The sequence below is a fragment of the Temnothorax longispinosus genome, chromosome 8, assembly GCF_030848805.1.
Source record: "Temnothorax longispinosus isolate EJ_2023e chromosome 8, Tlon_JGU_v1, whole genome shotgun sequence".
NCBI lineage: Eukaryota > Metazoa > Arthropoda > Insecta > Hymenoptera > Formicidae > Temnothorax > Temnothorax longispinosus.
The window spans coordinates 12,837,700-12,862,289 of NC_092365.1; the positions used below are offsets into that span (position 1 = coordinate 12,837,700).

General features: G+C 46.7%; 2 protein-coding genes across 2 annotated transcripts; both read left to right on the top strand.

The window, feature by feature from the left end:
* The first annotated feature begins 16,467 nt into the window (after nucleotides 1-16,467).
* Nucleotides 16,468-17,739, top strand: LOC139818320 (uncharacterized). The gene has a single exon (XM_071786938.1). It carries the CDS (start codon nucleotides 16,468-16,470, stop codon nucleotides 17,737-17,739), a length of 1,272 nt encoding a protein of 423 aa, XP_071643039.1.
* A 1,460-nt stretch (nucleotides 17,740-19,199) lies between these two features.
* Nucleotides 19,200-20,819, top strand: LOC139818321 (matrix metalloproteinase-18-like). The gene has a single exon (XM_071786939.1). It carries the CDS (start codon nucleotides 19,200-19,202, stop codon nucleotides 20,817-20,819), a length of 1,620 nt encoding a protein of 539 aa, XP_071643040.1.
* Nucleotides 20,820-24,590: the final 3,771 nt, after the last annotated feature.

A 24,590-nucleotide genomic window follows, 5' to 3' on the forward strand; every position in this document is an offset into this window, starting at 1 on the left:
ATTTATTATGGCTATCCTTGTCTTACACCTTGTGAACTGGTATTAAACTATCCTCGTCTTTCATGGAGTGAATGTTCAATTTCAATCTCGTTTATTAGTTTAATTAATTTAAATAGAAAATCGACGTTAACGTTACTGGTGTTTAGGAGTATGAGAGATTCCATTTTTATCATAATAATTAAGTGTCAAAATTTTTGTTTAGAAATGAAATTTTTCAGCTTTAAAATGTATAAAAGACTAAAATATTAATGTAAAAGTGATTTGGTCTTTGTAAGTCTAAAGGGTAGGAAATTCAAAATGGCGGATGTGAAACTTTAATAATTCATAACTCGAGAACGGTAAGAGATAAAAAGATGGAGTTTCTTTTGTTATGTTTAGATAATTAAGGGCATTATTTTAGGTTGTTTAAAATTTTTGTGTTTTATGGATTTCCATAATTTTTAATTATATCTCGGAATTAAGAAGAGATATGATGTGGGGGTTTTTGTGAGGTTACTTGACATGCTCTGCTGAGTGTCTGCAGTGATTTTATTCATCATCTTTAATAATTATTTTATGATAAATTTTATTGTTAATTAGTTTATTTTGAGAGATACAATAATGGTTTATAACCAAAAGTTGTTTGACTTTTTGTAATAGTTCCAGTAGTCACATTAGCTAGGTTTGTTAATAATATAATTTAATTGTTTATAACAATCATGTTTGAAAAAATGCTAATGAGATAATTATTATTTTAGCGTGATAATGTTCCTTAGGTACAAAAGGTTATGTTCTTATAAATAGTCTGCTTTTAATTTATTTATTTATATTTTATTTTAATTTCCTGAGTTTATTCTTATGGATTATGCATTTATGCATTCATGTGTTAAATTGAATTTATATTGCATAAAGGATCTCATAAAGCTTGTAATATTCATTGACGATAAATTTTAGTAATTCTGGGGAGTTTTAACAAGCAATTGTCCGTAAAGTTTATAGTGTAATTCATGAAAATAGGGCTTAAGCTTGAAAAGAGGCCTTAATGCAGCCATGTTCTCTAGGCTTGTGTCTACTACTTTAAGAACGCGTGCTCGCATCAGCTGAGTGATTGTTGTGACAGTTAGGTTATGGTGTAATTATTTATTCTTATATTGTTTTCAGGTGCTGTGCAATTAGGATGGAAATCGAAAAATTTATGCGGCTGGAATATAGCGGTGATTATACCGTCAGACGTGACACCACGAGATAAACGTCGGGATTGGAGACGCGCAGCAACTCGTGTTCGTAGAATCCTCCGGCTATCGCTTCTCCGCAAACGTCTTTCAGCAGATACGTAACGGGATTGGTCCTTTGTACTTTGGCTATGCGAAAGATCTCGGTGGTCCAATTGGGAGTGTAGCCTTTTTCGAAGATCGTTTTGAATTTGCTCACACGCACTGGATCGCCGACTCGAAATTTCGCCGGTGCGGCTATCTTCGCGCGACCGTACACCGTGCGCAGCAGTTTTTCGGCGACGGTGGGCGTCACGTCCGCCGGACGCATTCGGATCGTTCTGTGTCTGCGACGATTGTAATTCGACAAGAGGCGCGGCAGCGAGTCTATCCATCTGTACGATCCCTGGAGCGTGAAGAGCTTCCACATGTCGTTTTTCAGCGTGCGATTGAATCTCTCCACCACCGACGCTTTCATCACCGAATACGTGGAATAGTGATTCACCTCGCGTTCGTCGAGGATTTTGCGCACGTCGGCGTTGTAGAATTTCTTTCCTTTGTCCGTTTGCAGATTCCTGGGGTGTCGCGCGTCCTCGCGAAAGATCTTTCGGAGAGCCGTCGCGACCTCCTTTCCGCCCTTGCTCTTGAGCGGGATTGCCCAGGCGTACTTGCTCAGCACATCGATGACCGTCAGAATGTAATTGTGGCCCGCGTTCGCGCGCGAATAGGGGCGCATCTCGACCACGTCGGCCTGCCACAGGTCGTCGTAACCGCGCACCACGACGCGGCGGCGAGGAAAATTTTTTCGCGCCGGCGCGTGCAATTCTTCGACGAGTCTACGTTTTTCCACGCTCATTTTGTTTGAGAATCTTCAAAACGGTCTTGATCGCGATAATTTCAACCTTGTGCCTATCCGCGGTATTCTTCACGGTAACGAACTCTTCTTTAAATTCTTTTATCGCGTCGCTCAAAGTCTTTCCGAGTTCCGCGATCGCTCCCTCGACGAACCTCTTGTTGGCCGCGTCGGCGTCGACTTCCGGCGCGGCTACGCGTCGTATCTTGCGCCCCGACGCGTCGTAGGAATCCTGAGCGTTCAAACGGAGCGCGACGCTTTCCAGCGCCGCGATTCCGTTTCCCAATTCGCGGATCGCGTTGTTATTCTTGATCTCTTCGATCAAAACGCTTTTCAGCTGCCCAATCGCGCCCTCTACGTAGCTCCTGTTCGCCGCGTCGGTGCCGACCTCCGGCGCGGCTAAGCGCCGTATCCTGCGCTCCCTCGCGTCGTAGGATTCCTCGTCCAAACAGAGCGCGTCGTTCCTCAGCGTCGCGATTCCGTTTCTCAATTCCTCGGTCGCGTTTTTCTTCTCGATCTCACCGGTCACGATTTTCTTGAGCCGTCCGATCGCGCCATCTACGTAGGTCTTGTTTGCCGCGTCGGTGCCGATTTCCGGCGCAGCTACGTGTCGTATCTTGTGCTGATCCGCTTCGAAAGAGTTCAAGCGAATGAGGAGCGCCGCGTCCCTCACCTTCGCTATTTCGTTCTTCAAATTTCTCTCCGCCTTGTTCTCCACCGTCGCGATCCTACCGTTCAATTCTTCGGTCGCGCTTTTCTTCGATCGTTCGATCGCGTCCTCGACGTAACTCCTGTTCGTCGCGTCGGTGTCGATCTCCGGCGCGGCCACTCTTCGTATCTTGCGCTCCCTCGCGTCGTAAAAATCCTCGCTCATGAAAAGCGCGTTGTTGCGCGCGTAATTGCGCAGGGACTCGATCGAGGAGCGCAATCTCACCGCGGACGCACCGTCGACTCCGTCGCCGCTGCCCCGATTCGTCAGAGACATGCCGAATTTGTTCACGGACATCGCGCTGGCGGGCGCGCGACTCGCACTGACGTCGCGACCGACGCGACCGATCAATTTATGACGAAGCCGGCCTCGCGAAGTTTCTCGATTATCGACAGGATTTCGTTGTCGTTGCCGGCCCGACGAGAGGCGTCCAGCAGTCGAAGTCTATCGACCAGCTCGTTGGGATCGTCCCAGTGAACGTAATCGATAGCGTTGTCGGTCAGTCGCATGGCCGACGGTAGCCCGGCACCCTTTGTAGTTCCAACTCTGAGAGACAGGTTTACGAGCGGCGCTATTATATTTTTGTACTTCGGTCCCTTGTTGCCCTTGACGGGATTGTCGGCTTTGCCGCCGCGTTTGTGAGCGCTGGTGGAAAAAGTATGCTCCTGTACGTTAATTTGTCCTTCTCCGTGTAGATTTTAGGGTCGGGTTTTCTCATGAAGATCAACTCGTACAGGCCGCGCGTGCCTTTGTACGGTACACCGTCGATGACCATGGTGTCATCCGGTTTCAGCTTGAATCGCTTGTTTTCCAGCATCGTGCCTTTCTCGCCGAAATGCACTCTGTAAACGGTGTCGATCTCCTTGTTTTTGTCGCCGCCCAGAAGAGCGCCCAAGTATTCCCGCCCCAACGGTCCTAGTTGGCTAGTCAGAACGTCGCGACTTTCCGCCGTACTCAAAGATTTCCCGGCGGACGTCTCCAACGTGGGAGGCGGAGTCGTCGTCTCCGAGACGATCTCGCGTTCTCTGGGTAAAAACTGGAACGAATCGTCGCGTCCTTTACCTCTGCGTTCCACGTCATCGGCGAGCCGTTTCAGAGGTTTGACGATAGGCTCGTACCTCTTTTCCAGAGCGATCTCGCTCTCCATTTTTCCGGCCCTGAGAGCGGCGTACTTTCTGCGAATCGAGGCGCGAGTCTTGGCTATTTCTCGCGCGGTTCTCTCCTCCGCGATTGCGCTCATACTCGCGTCGTTCGACGAGGCGCACTGATCGACCCTACAGCACGGCGAAGTCGTGGAAGCCCCGTCTGTACCTCGCAATGCGCTGTCCTTGTCGATCACGGCGAAACCGTAGGTGCGCCGCCAACACTCGCGACAGAAGGCGCGAAACTCGTCGTACGACATGTCGATGTTCACGTGATTGTCGTACACGTGTCGCAGATTGGTGCCGTCCTGCCTAAACAGGATCAGCAGATTTGCATTGTCGCGCACGAGATGTTTCGGTATCTTGGCGTACGTCTGACAGAAATAGAAGCAATCGATATTCGAATGTCGACCCATAGAAAAGTATTCCCTCATTCTGTCCTGCTTGTCGCAGGCCACGTCGTCGAAGACAAAAACCGAGTCGGGAAGCGCCTCGTCGGGCGGAACGACGTCGCGATTGTCGGAAAACGCGTGATAGCCGATCTCGTCTATAGGCTCGAACAATCGTTCGAGGTATCGATACTTCGGTTGTTGCAGAGATTTCAAGTACACGTATACGTTCTCGAAACGGAGACCGTGCGGTTGTTCCAGCAGGCTCAGCAGAACGTTCGTCTTACCGCAATTGGAGGGACCGCAAATGATGCAACGGACGACGTTCGGAAAGAGAGGACCGTGCCGGCGCGATTCTCCGTTTCCTCTTTCGGTCGCGCCCGACCCCGCCGACGTTTTGCGATCCAGATTCGAGACTCCTAACGTCGCCGTCTGTCGCACGAATTGCATGTTTGCCCTCTCTCTCTTTCTCTCTCGGTTTTTCCGCTCGGTTCGTTCGCGATGAGTCTCTCGATCGCTGGAAAAAAAGAGGGGGAAGCGCGGACGTCGTTTCGTTTCGTCGCGCGTGCGCAAACGCCTCGCGCGCGGGTATAAGTAGCGCGAGCGTTTTGCCGTATCCGTAGAAAAAAAAATTTATTTTCTAAAATCAACGAATCGTTCGCGCGCATCGGTGAGATGTCTCACAGTAGTGTGTTTCCCATACTGATGGACGGTGTCACGTCTGACGGTATAATCACCGCAATATTCCAACCGCATAAATTTTTCGATTTCCATCCATATTGCACAGCACTTGAAAACAATATAAGAATAAATAATCACACCTTAACTTAACTGTCAGAACAATCACTCAGCTGAAGCGAGCACGCGTTCTTAAAGTAGTAGACACAAGCCTAGAGAACATGACTGCCTAAAGGCACCTTTTCGAGCTTAAGGCCCATTTTCATGAATCACACTATAAACTTTTGGACAATTGCTTGTTAAAACTCCCCAGAATCACTAAAATTGATCGTAAATGAATATTACAAGCTTTATGAGATCCTTTATGCAATATAAATTCAATTCAACACACGAATAAATACATGTTCCATAAGAATAAACTCAGAAAATTAAAATAAAATATAAATAAATAAATTAAAAGCAGATTATTCATAAGAACATAACCTTTTGTGCCTAAAGAATATTATCACGCTAAAATAATACTTATCTTACTAACATTTCTCAAACATGATTGTTATAAACAATTTAATTATATTATTAACAAACCTAACTAATGTGACTACTGGAACTATTACAAAAAGTCAAACAACTTTTGGTTATAAACCATTATTGTATCTCTCAAAATAAACTAATTAACAATAAAATTTATCATAAAAATATTATTAAAGATGATAAATAAAATCACTGCAGACACTCAGCAGAGCATATCAAGTAACCTCACAAAAACCCCCACATCATATCTCTTCTTAATTCCGAGATATAATTAAAAATTATGGAAATCCATAAAACACAGAAATTTTAAACAACCTAAAATAATGCCATTAATTACCCGAACACAACAAAAGAAACCCCATCTTTTTATCTCTTACCGTTCTCGAGTTATAAATTATTAAAGTTTCACGTCCGCCATTTTGAATTTCCTACCCTTTAGACTTACAAAGACCAAATCACTTTTACATTAATATTTTAGTCTTTTATACATTTTAAGACTAGAAAATTTCATTTCTGAACGAAAATTTTGACACTTAATTATTATGATAAAAATGGAATCTCTCATACTCCTAAACACCAGTAACGTTAACGCCGATTTTCTATTTAAATTAATTAAATTAATAAATGAAATTAAAAATTGAACATTCGCCCCATGAAAGACGAGGATAGTTTAATACCAGTTCACAGAGAGTAAGACAAGGATAGCCCTATAGACTCTTAATAAATTAAAATAAAAATAAAAACAAATAGACGGAGATAAAACGATTATAGAAATACATTCTCTTATATTTATGGAAAAACACCACATTGAAATAACTATTATCTTATTAATATTTTTCAAAACAATTGTTATAAACAATTAAAATTATATCAATACCATTTTACTAACTACGTCATCAAAATCATCTCGAAAAACCGATCGACTTAATGAAAAAATACTTACTACAAGATTGTTCAATTTTGCAACTTATTTTTATAAACAATTATAAATAAATAATTAACCACACTAATAATAGCCGTTAACATGTGCTCCAGGTTATGCATAATAACTTTTGTATAAGTCAAAACCTCGTCACTCCTCTGGTTGAGGCTACAAAAAATTCCAAAGGGAAAGACACCCGGTATAACGGTTTAGCATGGGAATTGTTCCATATAATTGATATTATGTGGATGAAACAATTATGTGGATGAAAACTCGTTCGGGTAAACACGAATTTTGATTGCGCACATAAACTCTGCATCAGTACACCTACGAAAAATGATAATAACTTTTATTTCTGCAATTGTTTATTTACGAAATATTTATAACAATAAAATAACGAATGCTCATAAACAAGATGATATTAGAAATCAAAATAAAGAGAACATAACAATATCAATACGCGAATTAAAGAGTACTAATTTATTTAATTAATAAATTGTTATTAACAAATACATATATCAACAATAAAATTTTCCAATACTATATTATATTTTAGTGAAAGTCCTACAATATGTTTCCTATACACTCCTTTCAAATTCCCAACCATTCGCGAGATATAAAAATAAAAAAAATTTTATTATATATATATATATATAAACAATTTAATTTCATTGATTTTCCGTACTAATGAGAATGCTGACCACTCCTACCTGCATGATACATTATTAACATGATATTAGAATCATTATTACCACGGCTAAAATCACTTTTATCAATATTATTATTATTAACAAAATATATATAATACTTACTAAAATTAATATAAATCTCGAGCGTCAAACGCTGAAGCGCCATTCACGAACCTGAGAAAGACAGAATTGTATATGCGTAGCATAAGGAACGCGAATCCGAGCGAGATGCGAGTATTGTACGATCTGAAAGAGAGAAAGAGAGAGTCAGATATACTATAGTAACTGTTAGACAAAGAGAGCAATATTTTTTATACTTTAGACATACTAATAATGACTTTAATTGTACTATTGAATTATTCTACCCTATGTAAAGTATGTCTGAAGAAACTTAAATATTATTCAACATACAGGGTGTCTGGTAATAATCGCCGGACCTCTTGTATGCAAGTAGAGTGAGTCAAACCGAGTAGAAAAGTCTTCTATCATTTTGCAAAATTCGCAATACTTATTGAGAAATTAATTGAAAAAGATCGGCCAATCCACGCGCGTAGAAGCCGGCGCGGCCAGAAGAGACGCCCACACTCCCACCGTAACCCCCGTACAAGGCGCGCGGCGAAGCAGTGGAAGGGACGCTGCCGCTGGCTCGCGAGCGCGGAGCGGCGCGTAAAGCTCCTTGCACAATAGCTTTGTCGGCAACTTTATCGTTGTCGCTATTGCTATCGCTATCGCCTATTGTGCAAGGGGCTTAACGCTAAAGCTCCGCGTCGAATTATTCTCTCTCTCTCGCGCGCGCGCACGAAATAAAAAATATTACGCTGTCAGAATAAAACGCCATTTACGGTCCGAGCTTGGATCTTACAATTAGTAGCCCAATAATAATATTTTTTGTGTATTACACATAATTTTTTCTCCAACAATTTAGTAGACTGCGCGCCGACTAAATTGTCTGCAGACTTGCAACACAACAGCTCCCGTTCTAGTAGTAAAATCCTCTCCCTCCCCGTAATTAAATTGATTTGATTTAACTATTACTACGTTTAAACGCGAGCGTTACTTCTGTAGTAACTTACGATAATTCCTTTTCGTAAACGGGATTTTGTAGTAACTTACGATAATTTACTTCGCGTAAACGTGTAGTATGTGACGCTAAGCATCTAAATAAATGTAAAGAATTTATTACGAAAAATTTTATGTAGTGCACAAGAAATATTATTAGGCTACTAATAATAAAATTCAAACTCGGGCCGTAAATGGCATTTTATTCTAATTTGATTATGCTGTCATTTCCTCGCCACCTTGCGGTATACAGCACGGCGCATTTTTTTTTAAGTGGTATCCCCAGTAGGTCTAATCCACTCTCATAAAATTTAATGTAACAATTGTTCGAAGTGCCTCCCTCGTTCTTGTAAACAAAGTTCGGCCCTTCGAGTAATGTTGCGCGTCGCGCGATACGCCATTTCTGGCGTGATGGTATTAAAAGCTGCGAGAATTGCTTCTCGCATTTCAGCTTCTGTACCATCACGCCTGTGCTCGACTATGGCTTTAATGTGTCCCCACACGAAATAATCGAGCACATTAAGATCTGGCGATCGCGGCGGCCAAATGATTGGGCCACCTCGACCCACCCATCTGTCCGGATAATGCGCGTTTAAAAAATCGCGTACTTGTCGAGAGAAATGTGCAGGAGCTCCGTCATGCTGAAAAATAATTTCTCTTCTTGCATGGAGAGGAATATCTTCGAGGAGAGCAGGCAACTCATTTTGAAGAAAATTCCTGTATATCTCTCCATTTAAACGGGGCGGTAGGAAGTAAGGACCAATCTAAAAATTGCCCCCCAAAAAAAATGATTTTTAAAGCTGCGAAAGAAAATTCCTTAAATAATTTTAAATAGGTCTGATGATTAAAATTCAATATGAAGAATAGGGCAAGGAAAGCCGTAACGGGATGCTCGTGTTAAATTATTTTTAATCAACAAATATTTTTCCAACCACGGTAAACTGCGCGCCGACAAATCGTCAGACTTGAAACACAATTTTGGTTGGTGTAGTAAAATTCCCTTCCACCTCCTTAATTAAATCGTTACGATTTAATTTTTGATGCTAAGCATCTAAAAATTGTAAAGAAATTTAGTGGGAGAGAATTTTACTACACCAACCAAAATTGTGTTTCAACAAGTTTGACGATTTGTCGGCGCACAGTTTACTATGGTTGAAAAAATATTTGTTTATTAAAAATAATTTAACACAAACATCCTGTTACGGCTTTTTCCCTTGCCCTATTCTTCATAATAAAATTTTTTAACTTACTAAGTAAATTTACTACTTACGATTCGGTCTGCTGTTATTCCCGCCCATACATTTATCGCCCAGCGATATTGAAATGCGCGTTCTCGAACGACGTGCGGATTTTCTTCTGCCCAATACACGTAATTTCGTGTATTAAACACGCCGTTCGGGGTGAACGTAGCTTCATCCGTCCGCAGAATACGGTCGGGGAAAAAATTATTCCGCCGACACTGCGCGAGAAATCCTGTACGTGTTTCGCTGATTGTTAATATTTATTAAAAAATCACGCAAAAACATTAAATAAAAATACCTTCACAAAAATAGATGCGATGTTCTTGATCTCTCGGAAAGAGTTGCTGTACTCCCTGATGATGATACGGATGCTGCCTGTTCCGACGTAAAACACTGTGCACTTTGTGTCGCGAGAAACCAAGCAGCCGAGACACATAGCGTACGCTGTATTTGGGGTGTTCTTCGAACACCTGCAGGATTCTTTCCTCATCGTTTACACGAATCTGCATCGGTGCACCAGCGTTTCGCCGATTTAAAACCACACTTCCCGTATCTCTGGCGCGTTGCACACACCTCGAAATTACTTTGTCATCGGGATGTCGACGCTCGGGAAATCGTTCCGCGTAAACACGAGCCGCGCCAACAGCGTTTTCTCCGGCTATTCCGTACGCGATAATCATATCGGTGTATTCTCTTGCAGTATATCCCGCCATTTCTTTACAATTTTTATAACACACAGATCTCGAACTCTCGGCACCTACTCTTGTGGAACGACGAGATCGAAAGAAAACCGCGACGATAACAAATGCTTTATTCGTTGCTACGTTCATTTGTTTTAAACGCTGCTCATCAAGCATTTGTTACCGGGTTTCTTTCGATCTCGTCGTTCCACAAGAGTAGGTGCCGAGAGTTCGAGATCTGTGTGTCTTATAAAAATTGTAAAGAAATGGCGGGATATACTGCAAGAGATTACACCGATATGATTATCGCATACGGAATAGCCGGAGAAAACGCTGTTGGCGCGGCTCGTGTTTACGCGGAACGATTTCCCGAGCGTCGACATCCCGATGACAAAGTAATTTCGAGGTGTGTGCAACGCGCCAGAGATACGGGAAGTGTGGTTTTAAATCGGCGAAACGCTGGTGCACCGATGCAGATTCGTGTAAACGATGAGGAAAGAATCCTGCAGGTGTTCGAAGAACACCCCAAATACAGCGTACGCTATGTGTCTCGGCTGCTTGGTTTCTCGCGACACAAAGTGCACAGTGTTTTACGTCGGAACAGACAGCATCCGTATCATCATCAGGGAGTACAGCAACTCTTTCCGAGAGATCAAGAACATCGCATCTATTTTTGTGAAGGTATTTTTATTTAATGTTTTTGCGTGATTTTTTAATAAATATTAACAATCAGCGAAACACGTACAGGATTTCTCGCGCAGTGTCGGCGGAATAATTTTTTCCCCGACCGTATTCTGTGGACGGATGAAGCTACGTTCACCCCGAACGGCGTGTTTAATACACGAAATTACGTGTATTGGGCAGAAGAAAATCCGCACGTCGTTCGAGAACGCGCATTTCAATATCGCTGGGCGATAAATGTATGGGCGGGAATAACAGCAGACCGAATCGTAAGTAGTAAATTTACTTAGTAAGTTAAAAAATTTTATTATGAAGAATAGGGCAAGGGAAAAAGCCGTAACAGGATGTTTGTGTTAAATTATTTTTAATAAACAAATATTTTTTCAACCATAGTAAACTGTGCGCCGACAAATCGTCAAACTTGTTGAAACACAATTTTGGTTGGTGTAGTAAAATTCTCTCCCACTAAATTTCTTTACAATTTTTAGATGCTTAGCATCAAAAATTAAATCGTAACGATTTAATTAAGGAGGTGGAAGGGAATTTTACTACACCAACCAAAATTGTGTTTCAAGTCTGACGATTTGTCGGCGCGCAGTTTACCGTGGTTGGAAAAATATTTGTTGATTAAAAATAATTTAACACGAGCATCCCGTTACGGCTTTCCTTGCCCTATTCTTCATATTGAATTTTAATCATCAGACCTATTTAAAATTATTTAAGGAATTTTCTTTCGCAGCTTTAAAAATCATTTTTTTTGGGGGGCAATTTTTAGATTGGTCCTTACTTCCTACCGCCCCGTTTAAATGGAGAGATATACAGGAATTTTCTTCAAAATAAGTTGCCTGCTCTCCTCGAAGATATTCCTCTCCATGCAAGAAGAGAAATTATTTTTCAGCATGACGGAGCTCCTGCACATTTCTCTCGACAAGTACGCGATTTTTTAAACGCGCATTATCCGGACAGATGGGTGGGTCGAGGTGGCCCAATCATTTGGCCGCCGCGATCGCCAGATCTTAATGTGCTCGATTATTTCGTGTGGGGACACATTAAAGCCATAGTCGAGCACAGGCGTGATGGTACAGAAGCTGAAATGCGAGAAGCAATTCTCGCAGCTTTTAATACCATCACGCCAGAAATGGCGTATCGCGCGACGCGCAACATTACTCGAAGGGCCGAACTTTGTTTACAAGAACGAGGGAGGCACTTCGAACAATTGTTACATTAAATTTTATGAGAGTGGATTAGACCTACTGGGGATACCACTTAAAAAAAAATGCGCCGTGCTGTATACCGCAAGGTGGCGAGGAAATGACAGCATAATCAAATTAGAATAAAATGCCATTTACGGCCCGAGTTTGAATTTTATTATTAGTAGCCTAATAATATTTCTTGTGCACTACATAAAATTTTTCGTAATAAATTCTTTACATTTATTTAGATGCTTAGCGTCACATACTACACGTTTACGCGAAGTAAATTATCGTAAGTTACTACAAAATCCCGTTTACGAAAAGGAATTATCGTAAGTTACTACAGAAGTAACGCTCGCGTTTAAACGTAGTAATAGTTAAATCAAATCAATTTAATTACGGGGAGGGAGAGGATTTTACTACTAGAACGGGAGCTGTTGTGTTGCAAGTCTGCAGACAATTTAGTCGGCGCGCAGTCTACTAAATTGTTGGAGAAAAAATTATGTGTAATACACAAAAAATATTATTATTGGGCTACTAATTGTAAGATCCAAGCTCGGACCGTAAATGGCGTTTTATTCTGACAGCGTAATATTTTTTATTTCGTGCGCGCGCGCGAGAGAGAGAGAATAATTCGACGCGGAGCTTTAGCGTTAAGCCCCTTGCACAATAGGCGATAGCGATAGCAATAGCGACAACGATAAAGTTGCCGACAAAGCTATTGTGCAAGGAGCTTTACGCGCCGCTCCGCGCTCGCGAGCCAGCGGCAGCGTCCCTTCCACTGCTTCGCCGCGCGCCTTGTACGGGGGTTACGGTGGGAGTGTGGGCGTCTCTTCTGGCCGCGCCGGCTTCTACGCGCGTGGATTGGCCGATCTTTTTCAATTAATTTCTCAATAAGTATTGCGAATTTCGCAAAATGATAGAAGACTTTTCTACTCGGTTTGACTCACTCTACTTGCATACAAGAGGTCCGGCGATTATTACCAGACACCCTGTATATTTGCACATTTTAAGATTAAATATTAAAGATTTCTTCTTTTCCTTTATGATAAAAGTCATTTTATAATGAAAGAAGGTATCGCTCTCAATACAAATCGCTGTTAGACTAGAGAATAAAAATAGAATTCAGACGAGTCACCTGTATGACTCATTCGAGTGAATCAATCTTCGCATAGACCATATATGGATATGTCGAAGCAGAGCGCAACACATGACCATATAAGGTAATGAATTTCAAGATACCACCCTATGACTCATTGCTGGCAAGCGAGCCACACCACTAGAAGTAGACTCACATCCGCTAGACAACGCCTTATGACTCATTGTAACGAGGTGCGGTCACCTCCCACTACCGTTTCCAAAATTGTATAAAAGCGGAATCTTTCACCCTCTCGACGGAGAGTGTGGAACGAGCCAGGAAAGGTCACATATCTTATACTTGTTCCATCCTCCCACATAAGCCACTTGTATCGTAAAAGTTCTACAATAAATATCATACTCTTTTATATCAAAAGAAAGATAAAGATTATTGAATTACCTACCTTCGACGGATCCAAGGAGCCATAATCTACATCGCCGACCAACAGCTAATTATCCTGGGGTTTTACCTCCTTAACTGCAAGAAGAACCCATAAAAATTGATTTCGACGGAGACGTTCTGCCGGATCGAGCCACCTCGCATCACCCAGGACGTCACATTGTTCCATCTTCCCACATAAGCCACTTGTATCGTAAAAAGTTCTACAATAAATATCATACTCTTTTATATCAAAAGAAAGATAAAGATTATTGAATTACCTACCTTCGACGGATCCAAGGAGCCATAATCTACATCGCCGACCAATAGCTAATTATCCTGGGGTTTTACCTCCTTAACTGCAAGAAGAACCCATAAAAATTAATTTCGACGGAGACGTTCTGCCGGATCGAGCCACCTCGCATCACCCAGGACGTCACAACGGTTACGAAATTCTCAATCTAACGGTGGAAGAGTTGCAATACATTCCGAAGGTCCTTCTGTTGCGTCAATTTGGGAGATACGTGCACCTGTTGTGGGACCGTTTGCCGGAACATATACAAGCGGATCCCGAGGTGCAGAGATATCGCGCGTGCATGCGACACTACAATCGTCCGTGGCAGCGAACGCACATAGACGGTCCGCCGCCGCTCATCAAGGACTGCCGCGAGTGCAATCGCTTTCGCCCTGTGAACGGTGAATCTTCGACTTCCCGTTCGAACTAAGAAGAAGCGAATCCTCCTCGCGCAACCGCGACCGAATGCGCGGCACCGGTCTGCTCAATCGCGCGATAAACGCTCTTCCCTTTGAACTGCACATACCCGGTTATCAGTTCTGCGGGCCCGGTACGCGTCTAGCGAAGAGACTAGCGCGCGGCGAAGAAGGCATCAATCCGTTGGACGCGGCGTGTCGGAAGCACGACATCGCGAAGCGGCGAGCTCGCCGAGCGACACGTCGCCGATTGACGGCTCGCCGAGAAAGCGCGCGAGCGCGTCACCGCGAGGGATTCCACGGCCGGTGAGAGACTCGCCGCGGCGGCCGTATGGGCGGCTATGAAGACGAAGACGAAGCTGGGCATGGGTATGGAACGCAAAAGGAAAACGAGAAAAGGAACGGGATTGAGGAGAAGCGCGAAGACGAGAAGGAAGAAGCGGATGATACTTCCGACGGCGAAACGCGGCGGCTTCTTGCCCTTTCTACCGATGTTGAGCGCTCTCGGTTCCTTGATCGGTGGCGCCGCCAGCGTGGCCAAAGCGGTGAGCGCCAACAAAGCGGCGCAAAAACAGCTCGACGAATTGCAGCGACACAATCGCGCGATGGAGGGTCGCGGGTTGTACCTCGCGCCGTATAAGAAGCGCGGAGGTAGCGCGAGGAGAGTCGGCGAAAAAAAAACCTCGCGTAAAAAAGCGAGGTTAGCGCGTCTACCTCCGTACGGCGTCACGACCGACGAACAGCTCGATCGAGCGGCGCGTCGCCTGCGCGTGCCGTTCTCCCGCGGGGTGTTTATGCGCGACGCTCTGCCGACGAGGGTGCGACGCGCGGAGTGCGGCATCGTGAATCTCGACGACGCGGTGGGCCCGGGCACGCATTGGGTCGCTTACGCGAAAAAAGGAAACTCGGCGATCTACTTCGACGCGTTTGGAAATCTTCGCCCGCCGAGGGATCTCGCGCGGTATCTCGGCGACGGTGGCGGCGAGAGCGCGATTGTGACGTACAATCGTCGCGCGTTCCAGACATTCGATCAGAGAATCTGCGGACAGCTGTGCCTGCGATTTCTTCGCGAGATCGATTGGGGGGTAGCGGGCGGACGATCGACGTTCTCCCGCGATGTCGCTGACGCTCACGTTGACCGGGACCGGCAGCGTTCTCACGGCGAGTCACTTTCCCGCTTTGGATCTGAACGACGGCGAATACGAGCTGGTTGGGATACGAGCGACTTTTGAGACGTACAATTCGATACCGAACGATTTACGTCCGCGAACAATCGCTTCTTCTACTACGACGGAACGACCGGAGAATCATCGTTCCGGAAGGTTCGTACGAGTTGCGAGCCGTGAGCAGATATCTGCGCGCCGCTATTCTCCATCGCGAACGTCGCGCCCGCGAGAGAGACAAAATTAAGGAGAAAGGAGGAAAACCGCGGATCGACGACGCTGGACGGGTAAAAGAAAAAAACCGAACGGAGAAGGACGAAACCGACGACAAAATTTATCGCGCATACGTGGACGAAGACGACGACGACGACGACAACGATGGCGACGGTTATGACATATACGGGGACGACGACGGTGGCGACAGAGTGCTCGATCTTCGCGCCAACGAGAATACCATGAGAAACGAGATAAAGTGCGCCTACCGAGTGAATTTTACAAAACCGAACAACATTGGTTCTCTTTTGGGTTTCTCGAACGATCGTATCCTAAAACCGAACAAATGGTACGTTTCCGACGGACCCGTTGACGTCATGAGCGTGAACATAATTCGCATCGAGTGCAGTATCACCGCGGGAGCGTACAGTAACGGACGCTCGGTGCACGCGATACACGAATTCGCGCCGAAAGTTCCACCGGGATATAAACTGTCGGAGACTCCTCAGACTCCGACGCAGATCATTTACCTCCCGATCGTCGCGCGAAACGTCACCGATATCACGGTGCGAGTCGTGGATCAGAAAGATCGGCTGATCGACTTTCGCGGAGAGGAGATAACGATCAGATTGCACGTACGTCGTCGTCACGGTTAGTGTGTGTGTGCGCGTATTCCTGAAGAAAGAGAGAGCGAAAGGAGGGATGCTCGTTCTGAACGGATCTAGCGCGAATTGTACGAACGAGCGAGCTAGCCCGTTCTACGACGAGATCGGAAGCGTAGGAAAGAGAAGAGGCGGAGGAGGGGGACCCGTTCTCAGCAACGCCAACGTTAGATTCCTACGATCGCTGGGTCTCGCCGTGAGAAACGCGTCACCGTCGAGCCGTTTCTACCTCGAGAGGAAAAATCATGGCCGACATCCTGAGTATCGGCGGTGAGCCGATCTTCGTCGGAATCGAGACTCACACGTATAACCCGTACGTCAACACAACGTTCGGACACAACGACGAGATACGAATACCCATACAACAGCAGGATCTGTATACACTGCCGTGCAACAGTTTCCTGTACGTCGAGGGACGACTCAACGACGACGGCGCGACGAATGAGGAACAATACGCGAAATTAATCAACAACTGCGTCGCGTTTATGTTCGACGAAATTCGATACGAGCTCGACGGCGTAGAGATCGATCGGTGTAGAAACGTCGGCATAACCAGCACGATAAAGAACTACGTGTCGCTGACCGTCGAACAAGACAGAAAACTGCAGAACGCTGGATGGAGTTATCCGACGAGCGAATCGAATCTGAACAACGCGTCCCATCAATTCAACTTTTGCGTACCTTTGAATATTCTTTTGGGTTTCTGCGAGGACTACAGACGCGTGGTGATAAACGCGCGACACGAGCTTATCCTGATACGCTCTCGTAGCGACCACAACTGCGTCGTAGATCCGAAGAAGACCGTGCCGAGAGATCCGGCCAAGGATCCTAAAATTACGTTGTTGAAAGTGCAATGGCGTATGCCTCACGTGGCGCTGAACGACGTGACTAAATTATCGCTGTTGCGAACGTTGGAGAGCGGACGATTTCTGAGCGCGGGCTTTCGCTCTTGGGATCTGTACGAATTTCCCCTGTTGCAGAGCACGACCAAGCATTCGTGGGCCGTGAAAGCCGCGCCGCAATTGGAGAAGCCGCGATACGTCATATTCGCGCTGCAGACCGGACGGCGAAACGAATTCGCGGGCGACGCCTCGAGGTTCGATCATTGCGCGCTCGCCAACGTAAAATTGTATCTCAACTCGGAATTCTATCCCTACGACGACGTGAACGTGGATTTCGAGAGCGACAAGTTTGCCGTGCTGTATGAGATGTACGCGAAATTTCGAGGAGCGTACTACGGGAACGGTCGCGACGACGCGCTCTTTTCCCCGCGCAAATTCGCGCGGGTAGCTCCGCTCGCGGTGATCGATTGTTCCCGTCAAAACGAATCGGTGAAGAGCGCCACCGTGGACGTGCGCATCGAGTTCGAAAACAAGGAAAACGTTCCGCCGAAAACCACAGCTTTTTGTCTCATTCGTTCACGATCGAGTCATCGAGTACAGTCTGCTGACCAACGTGGTGCGCAAAATTATCTAACGGAAATTGAGGTTGTGGAAATACCTCATCCGGAAAACTGAAAATGCGATTGCGAGAATACCTCATTCGGGAAACGGAAAAATGTGGTTATGAGGTTATTTTTATCCCGGTAACGAGGAATATATAAATTCGCGGGTTCCTTCCATCGTTTCTCAGTCTGTTAGGAACGAGCAACTTTAAACGAACGTCTGTTCTTTAATTTTTTTCCAACACGCGCCGACGCAATGGCGACAGCGGCAACGACGACGACGATCTTCGTCGACCTGCAAGGATTCACGGTGGGCGACAGATTCGTCGCGAAGGAGGTGGCCGTGTTGCGAAGCGAGACACGCGTGCTCGCGCATCACGTGTTTCACGCACCGATGAGTTGGAATCTGCTGACGAGCTCCGAGAAAGCGAAAGCCAGTTGGTTGATAGCGAACCATCACGGCCTTTGTTGGGAGGACGGCGACACGGACTATCGCCAGGCGAAGACAATCATTCGACGCGCGGTGCGCGACAACCTGGACGAGTTACGTGAGACGGAGGAGACGCCCAACGCGCGAATCTACGTGAAAGGTCTCGAGAAGAAGAAATGGCTGCAGGAGATTCTCGGCGACGTCGACGCGACGATCGTGACCGTCGACGCGGAGTACGAGGACGTCGATCGGTTGGAGTCTCTTCGCACCGATCGCGCGTTTCGCTGCCGTCGTCACCAACGGTGCTGCGCCATGGAGAACGTAATGAAGTTGCGCGATTGGTGGATCGAGCGACGCGAATGTTTCGCCAGCATCGACTCCGCGAATTGAATTACTTTATAAATTTGTGTAAAAAAAAAACGTTATATATTACTGGTTTAATATAATTTCATTTTTTAACGTATTAATTGTTTTATCTTATTGCGTTGCTCGTTTTTTTTTATTTTGTATATATTGTGTTTAATCGTTTATTTTTATTCTATTGTATCATATATATCCTTCTACCTATATTTTATCGTATAAAGATCGACGTAAAATCTATGACAAACGGTGTTCCTCTTTTCGCATACCACCTCCGTATTTATATACGTATACATTATATGCTACCGAGCGCGCGAAAATGGCCGGTCGCGGCAGCGCGTAACAATGGCCGGTCGCGGGAACGCGATACACCTTAACGCGACAAACAGAGAAACGGCGAGCGAAAGCGAGAGCGCGATACGGGGGTGGGGCTCCAGCGCGAGATGCGGTTAGGAACGCGAGCGAGCGAGCGATAACATAATTAATGCATTTTTTTTTTATCAAACCGACTTATCCGCCGGAATCGTTGACGCAATTTTTCCTTATCGGGCCGACTCATCCGTCGGGATCTTCGACGCATTTTTTTTTTACGCCCGAGACCCCCCGCCGCGCCACCACCTATCCGCGTTGTCGCTAACGAGCGTCATCGCGTAAACGTTCGCATCCGGAGCGCTCGTCGAGATCGCGCTCAAACCGCAACGCGCCGTCATCGCGGTTTCACCGTCTCTCTCTCGCTCTCGACGATGCGGCTCGCGTACATAATCGCGTTAACCGCGTGTTTTAACGCCGCGGCGTGCATCAATTCCACAATTACGGACGAAAATTACGCGCTCACGTTCGACTACCTGCAGAAATACGGATATCTGTCCAAAGACGTGGACGCGGTTCCGGCTCAGAGACGAAACGACGTTTTTCGCAAAGCCTTCAAGGATTTTCAGAATTACTACGATTTACCCGGCGACGGAACGCCCAACAACGAAACGCTGCAATTCATGAGTAAACCGCGATGCGGTTTCCGAGATATCCTGAAGCACGGAACGAAAGCGAGCCTGTCCAAATGGCCGAAGACGCACCTGACGTGGCATTTTCACTTAGCTGACGAAACCGAGCTGAACACGGCGCAGGCCGCGTTCGACCTGTGGTCGCAGCATTCGGCATTGACGTTCGAACGCTCCGAAACGTCGAATGCCGACATTATAATATCTTGGCGACGCCTACTACACTATAACACGAACACCAAGGTGAACGGAGCATTTTGCTCGGACAAATTCGACGGCCCCGGCAACGTGCTCGCTCACGCGTCTCTCCCGACGGACCAAGCGGGGTTCGTTTCCGAGGTGCACGTCGACGGGGACAAGCCGTGGCACATTTACGTCAACAAACATCCCGCGGATATGTTTTCCCTGCATTACACGCTGACGCACGAGATCGGCCACTCCCTCGGATTGGTGCACAACAAGCGCAAAACATCGGTGATGTTCGCGATACAGCCGGACCAGCAGTATCCGGTGAAGCTCGACCAAAACGACATCCCCGACATTCAACGTTTGTACGGTGAAAAAATTCCGAACGATCCGCCGCGTCGGACGCCAGTGCCGCCGCTGCCGCCGCCGTCGCCGGACCTGTGCAGCCTCGATCGCGTGAACGGGATATTAATTTTGGAAAATCGAATGTACATCTCGTACAAACGTTACGTTTGGTCGATCGATCTGGACGGTAGGACGTACAACGGACCTTTAGCCCTCTCGAATCACATGAGCTTTCTTCACGACAATTACACGCGCGTGACCGCTGCCTATCAATCCCCGTCCGGCGATCTCGTGGTGTTTGTAGATAATTTGGTATACTTGGTTCAATATCCGGAATTTAGTCTGCGGCCAGGTTGGCCGAAGACCCTGCAAGAACTCGGATTTCCCGAAAACGCGCTGATCAACGGAGCGGTGAACACCCACAGAGGACGTTCCTACGTGGTGTTCAACGTTAACGCGGTGGGCGAGATAGACGAATGCGACAAGGACAAGAGAGTCGCCAAATTTACGCCCCTCGAGGCGACGTTTCCCGGAATACCGACCGGCGTGACGTCGATATTCCGCTACATCGACGGCAATCTGTACTTCACCACTCGGGCGCAGTTCTACAAATTCAACGAATTTACGAGGACCGTCTCGTCGGCCGGTAAATTCGATCTGCGGATACTGAATATCGTCTGCCCTAAGGCCGAACTGCTGCAGCAGTTGCGCGATCTCCTCGATCGAATCGTACGCCTCAACGATAACTCGTTAACGTCGGCGGCGAGCGATTATTGGAACGATGACGACACCGGGGTTCGGCTCTCCGATCTCCGCATCCGCCGAAGGAAGTAGAGGACCGCGCAAATTTCCCACACCGCGCCACGCGCGACATAAGTCAGATCTTTCCTACTTATACCGACGTGTCCCTTCCAAGGCATCAGTGTCGCGTCGTCGGCCGAATACGACGCGTCGGAAAAAAAATCAGAAAGGAACGGTTACCGCGGCGCGAAATGTTTTCGACATTGGCCGATCGACCCGCGCCGAGGAGTATTTCCCCTACGGAGACGGCGGATTCGGAGGCGAACGACAACGGCAATAAAAGACGGAGGATCAGTTCGATGGACGATCGCCATTATCTTCCTCGTCGCCAGGAATCGCGTCGCAGCTCTCATCCTCCAACCGACGCGCCCGTCGAGGACGATCGTCGTCGTCATCATCAGGAGTTTCGTTCCAACTTTCCCGTCAAATTGCCCCCTGTGAGCATCCTGACGACGCGTTATCTGCTGACGTCGACTGGCTACAAGTACATAGCCATAGGTATCACGATCAAGTCACCGTGGTACAGTATTCATACCACGCCTTCGTACGTGGATATTGCCCTGGGAGACAAACAAGGCAGGGAAATCTCCCTGACGCTCGACATGTGGAAAGGACTGGTCGAGCGCAAACGCGACGTATTGTCGTGCATGGAACGCGCTCTCTCCGACGTAACTCACCCCCCCTCGCCGATGTCGATCGGAGGGATGACAATGCGATTCGGAGTGATCAACAACGGGCCGATCGTACGTATGGAGCTACCCAACCAGGCTCGCGTGGCGATGGTGCGCAAAACCCTGCTCACGCTGTACGATCTCCAATTTTGCGTGGATCGCGTTATCCGTGCGCTGAGCGCGGCGACCGAGGAGGTCGACGCGAAGTTTTTGCGCTATCGGGAGATAGCCGCCGCCGCGATGAAAATGGAAACTTCGGTTCAGACTGCGATACTGAAGAGCGATTTCTTCGATCCAGACAACATCGTCGACTGCGAGATAGCTGCGCTCTGTTTCCAATCCTTATAACGATGTCGCGTCTACGAAATGCATATATTCGTGCGAGCGAAACAATGTAAACGCGCTTGTATTATTTTTTAAATAAAAAAAACTATATGCGTATCTCATATGTGCGCTTTCTCTTTCTGTTTCCTCCTTTTTTCCCAAATCCGTATACCCATCTCCGCGCGACCGCGCTTACCCCCCGCGGTCGCGGCGATTGCGACGCCGAGTTCGAACGCGCGTTACATAAATTATCGCGAATCATAAATTACAGGTCGAACGCGCGTTACATAAATTATCGCGAACGAAGAGACGAGTCATCTCACTCGATCTCGATACGTCGCGTCGGGATGGGCGGGAAAACCGCAAAACAAAAGGAGGAAAACCGCAAAACAAAACAAAAGGAGGAAACGACGAGAGCGACCGCGAACGAGTTCAAACGCGCGTTAAAAAAATTATCACGTATCGATTGAACGATGAGACGAGTCATCTCCATCGATCCCGATGAGTCGGGATGGGCGGGAAAACCACATCCTGCCCGTCGCGACGCGGATCAAAACGACCTTCGGACCAAGAGTTAAAAAAAAAAAAACGACGACGACGAAGACGGGCGCGCGAGACCCCCCGCGAAACGAACCATCTAGAACGCGTCGTTCTCCCCCCCCCCCCGAAACGTCCAGACGAGCGACCTCGAACGAGTTCGAACGAGTTCGGACGCGCCCGAACGCGCGCGCGACCGACGACAAAGAAAAAAAATAAACAAAAAATATTGGCCCGCGATTCTCCAAAACGGTCGGTAGCGGCGCGAGCGCCGCTCCGAGCGCCCCCTCGGAAAATGCCCAAATCCCCGCAACGAGCCCCCGTTGGCGGCCTTGCCACACCCAACCTTACGTCAAATGTTCCCCTCGCGTCGCGCTTCCCCTCTCGCCCAGTTTTCTCTTCCCCCCGCATAGCCCCCTCTCCGGTGACCCTTTACACCGTCCCTCGACCCCCTCGCCCACCGCTTACGGCGCTCCCCCCGCGGCAACAAAGCCCCCCCCCGACCCCGCTAACCGCAAGAAAGATCCCTGGGCCAGAAGTACCTGTTACCTCCCTACTATAATCAGTGATATATTCTCATAAATGTATGGGTCCGTCATGGTACCAGCCTGGATCCGGCCAATCAAATCATGTGATTCCGTAGAGTCCAGAAGACACAGACTGAACGGGGATAGTTTCGCCCCGGAGGCAAGATTTGCGATACTCGAAGGACCAGAGGGGGGTTGTCGATTTCCCCTCGCGACGATCAAATGTTTAACGCGAAGGCAGAAACGTATGCAACGAAATATTGAGCGAAGCGACTCACCGTGTCGGCCGTCGTCCCCGTGATTCCACCAGTCCTCGTCCTGTCCCCCTGAACTTGGCCGCTCCGTGGGTCTCGTTCGGCATGCGATGGCAAAACTCGTGCAAGCAAGCAAAACGGTGGAGAGCAAGCGATAGAGCAGGCAGGAAAAGGCAGTTGGAGACGTGCGCACTCCCGGTTGAGCAAGGCGGCAAAGGCGATTTCGAGATGCGTTCTGCCCGGCGAACGTGTGCCGTAAGACGGCTCTTAGAATATGTGTGTGTGTGTGTGTGCCGCACGGCGGCTTGACGAAAAGTTCTGATGAGAGGTGTGTCCTCTCCGACTATTTGACGATGAGTGTCTTCTCCCCGCGGTCCTGGAACATGTCGCTGCGGGCGAGTAGTTGTTCCCTTTCCGGGGGGTGGATACCGTCGGCGGATGGGCGATGGCAGCACCGACAGGTGAGTCGCATGATTTGGCTGATCGCGATCCGCCCGACGTTTCGCGCGAGAATTACAAATGACTTATGCAACTAAGTATAAACGATACATGAATACATGAACATGAAGTAACTATACTATTTACAAGGTGATACGCCGAACACAGACATTTCTCTTCCGAATCCGTACAGATGAGCCACTAAGATAGATCACAAAAAGTACGGAGTGGGCGTTAGAGGTGGAATTACTCTCTCGGAATCAGGCACTGCCTGGAACAGCACGGGTGATCTCTGATCCACTGTCGTGAACTGCATGATACTAGCTATGTTACCACAACATTGTCGATAACAATAATTTGGGGCCGACCACACTGTGACGAGTTTGTCATTAAACATGTACCTATAACCTACAAGATAAAAATATGCGTCATCAATACATACTTCCAAGATATTTAAAAAAATCTGCGACAGAAATATTTGAGCAAAGACATACCTTCCTGAACTAATTGGTGCGCCCTACAGATGAGTTTAAGATCATTCACTTCCATGAACATGTAAGTCACTTTGCTGCCAAACAGCTAACCTGCACCACGCGGACTTACTGTCCATGTTTCTACATCTTCTGGATCGGATAAGACCGAATCACAGAAAGCACCTGTAATATGGCAATTAAGCAACGATATTTTATTATTATTGTACAATAACAGTAAATATCCAATCATGTAACTTTTATTATTATGTAACTTTTGCAATGACTTATCACTTTATACAATTAATACCTTTGTGTGGAATCTCTTGATTCCTTTCAATCGTTCTAATTTGATCTAGTGTTCTAATAGCTGGAGACAATCCACCGTGTACACAAAGAACCTGTTCATCAATTACCTAAAACAGAATTTTATTCGAGCATAATCAAAAGTGAAGCTACAATTTAAAAAAAAATATTTTATACAAATACTCACGGCAGCAACTGTGAGCAAGTCAAATACCCTACAACTGTACTTACACGCATTAGCATTGCCGTACTTGTTTTGGCATTCATCTAGAACAGA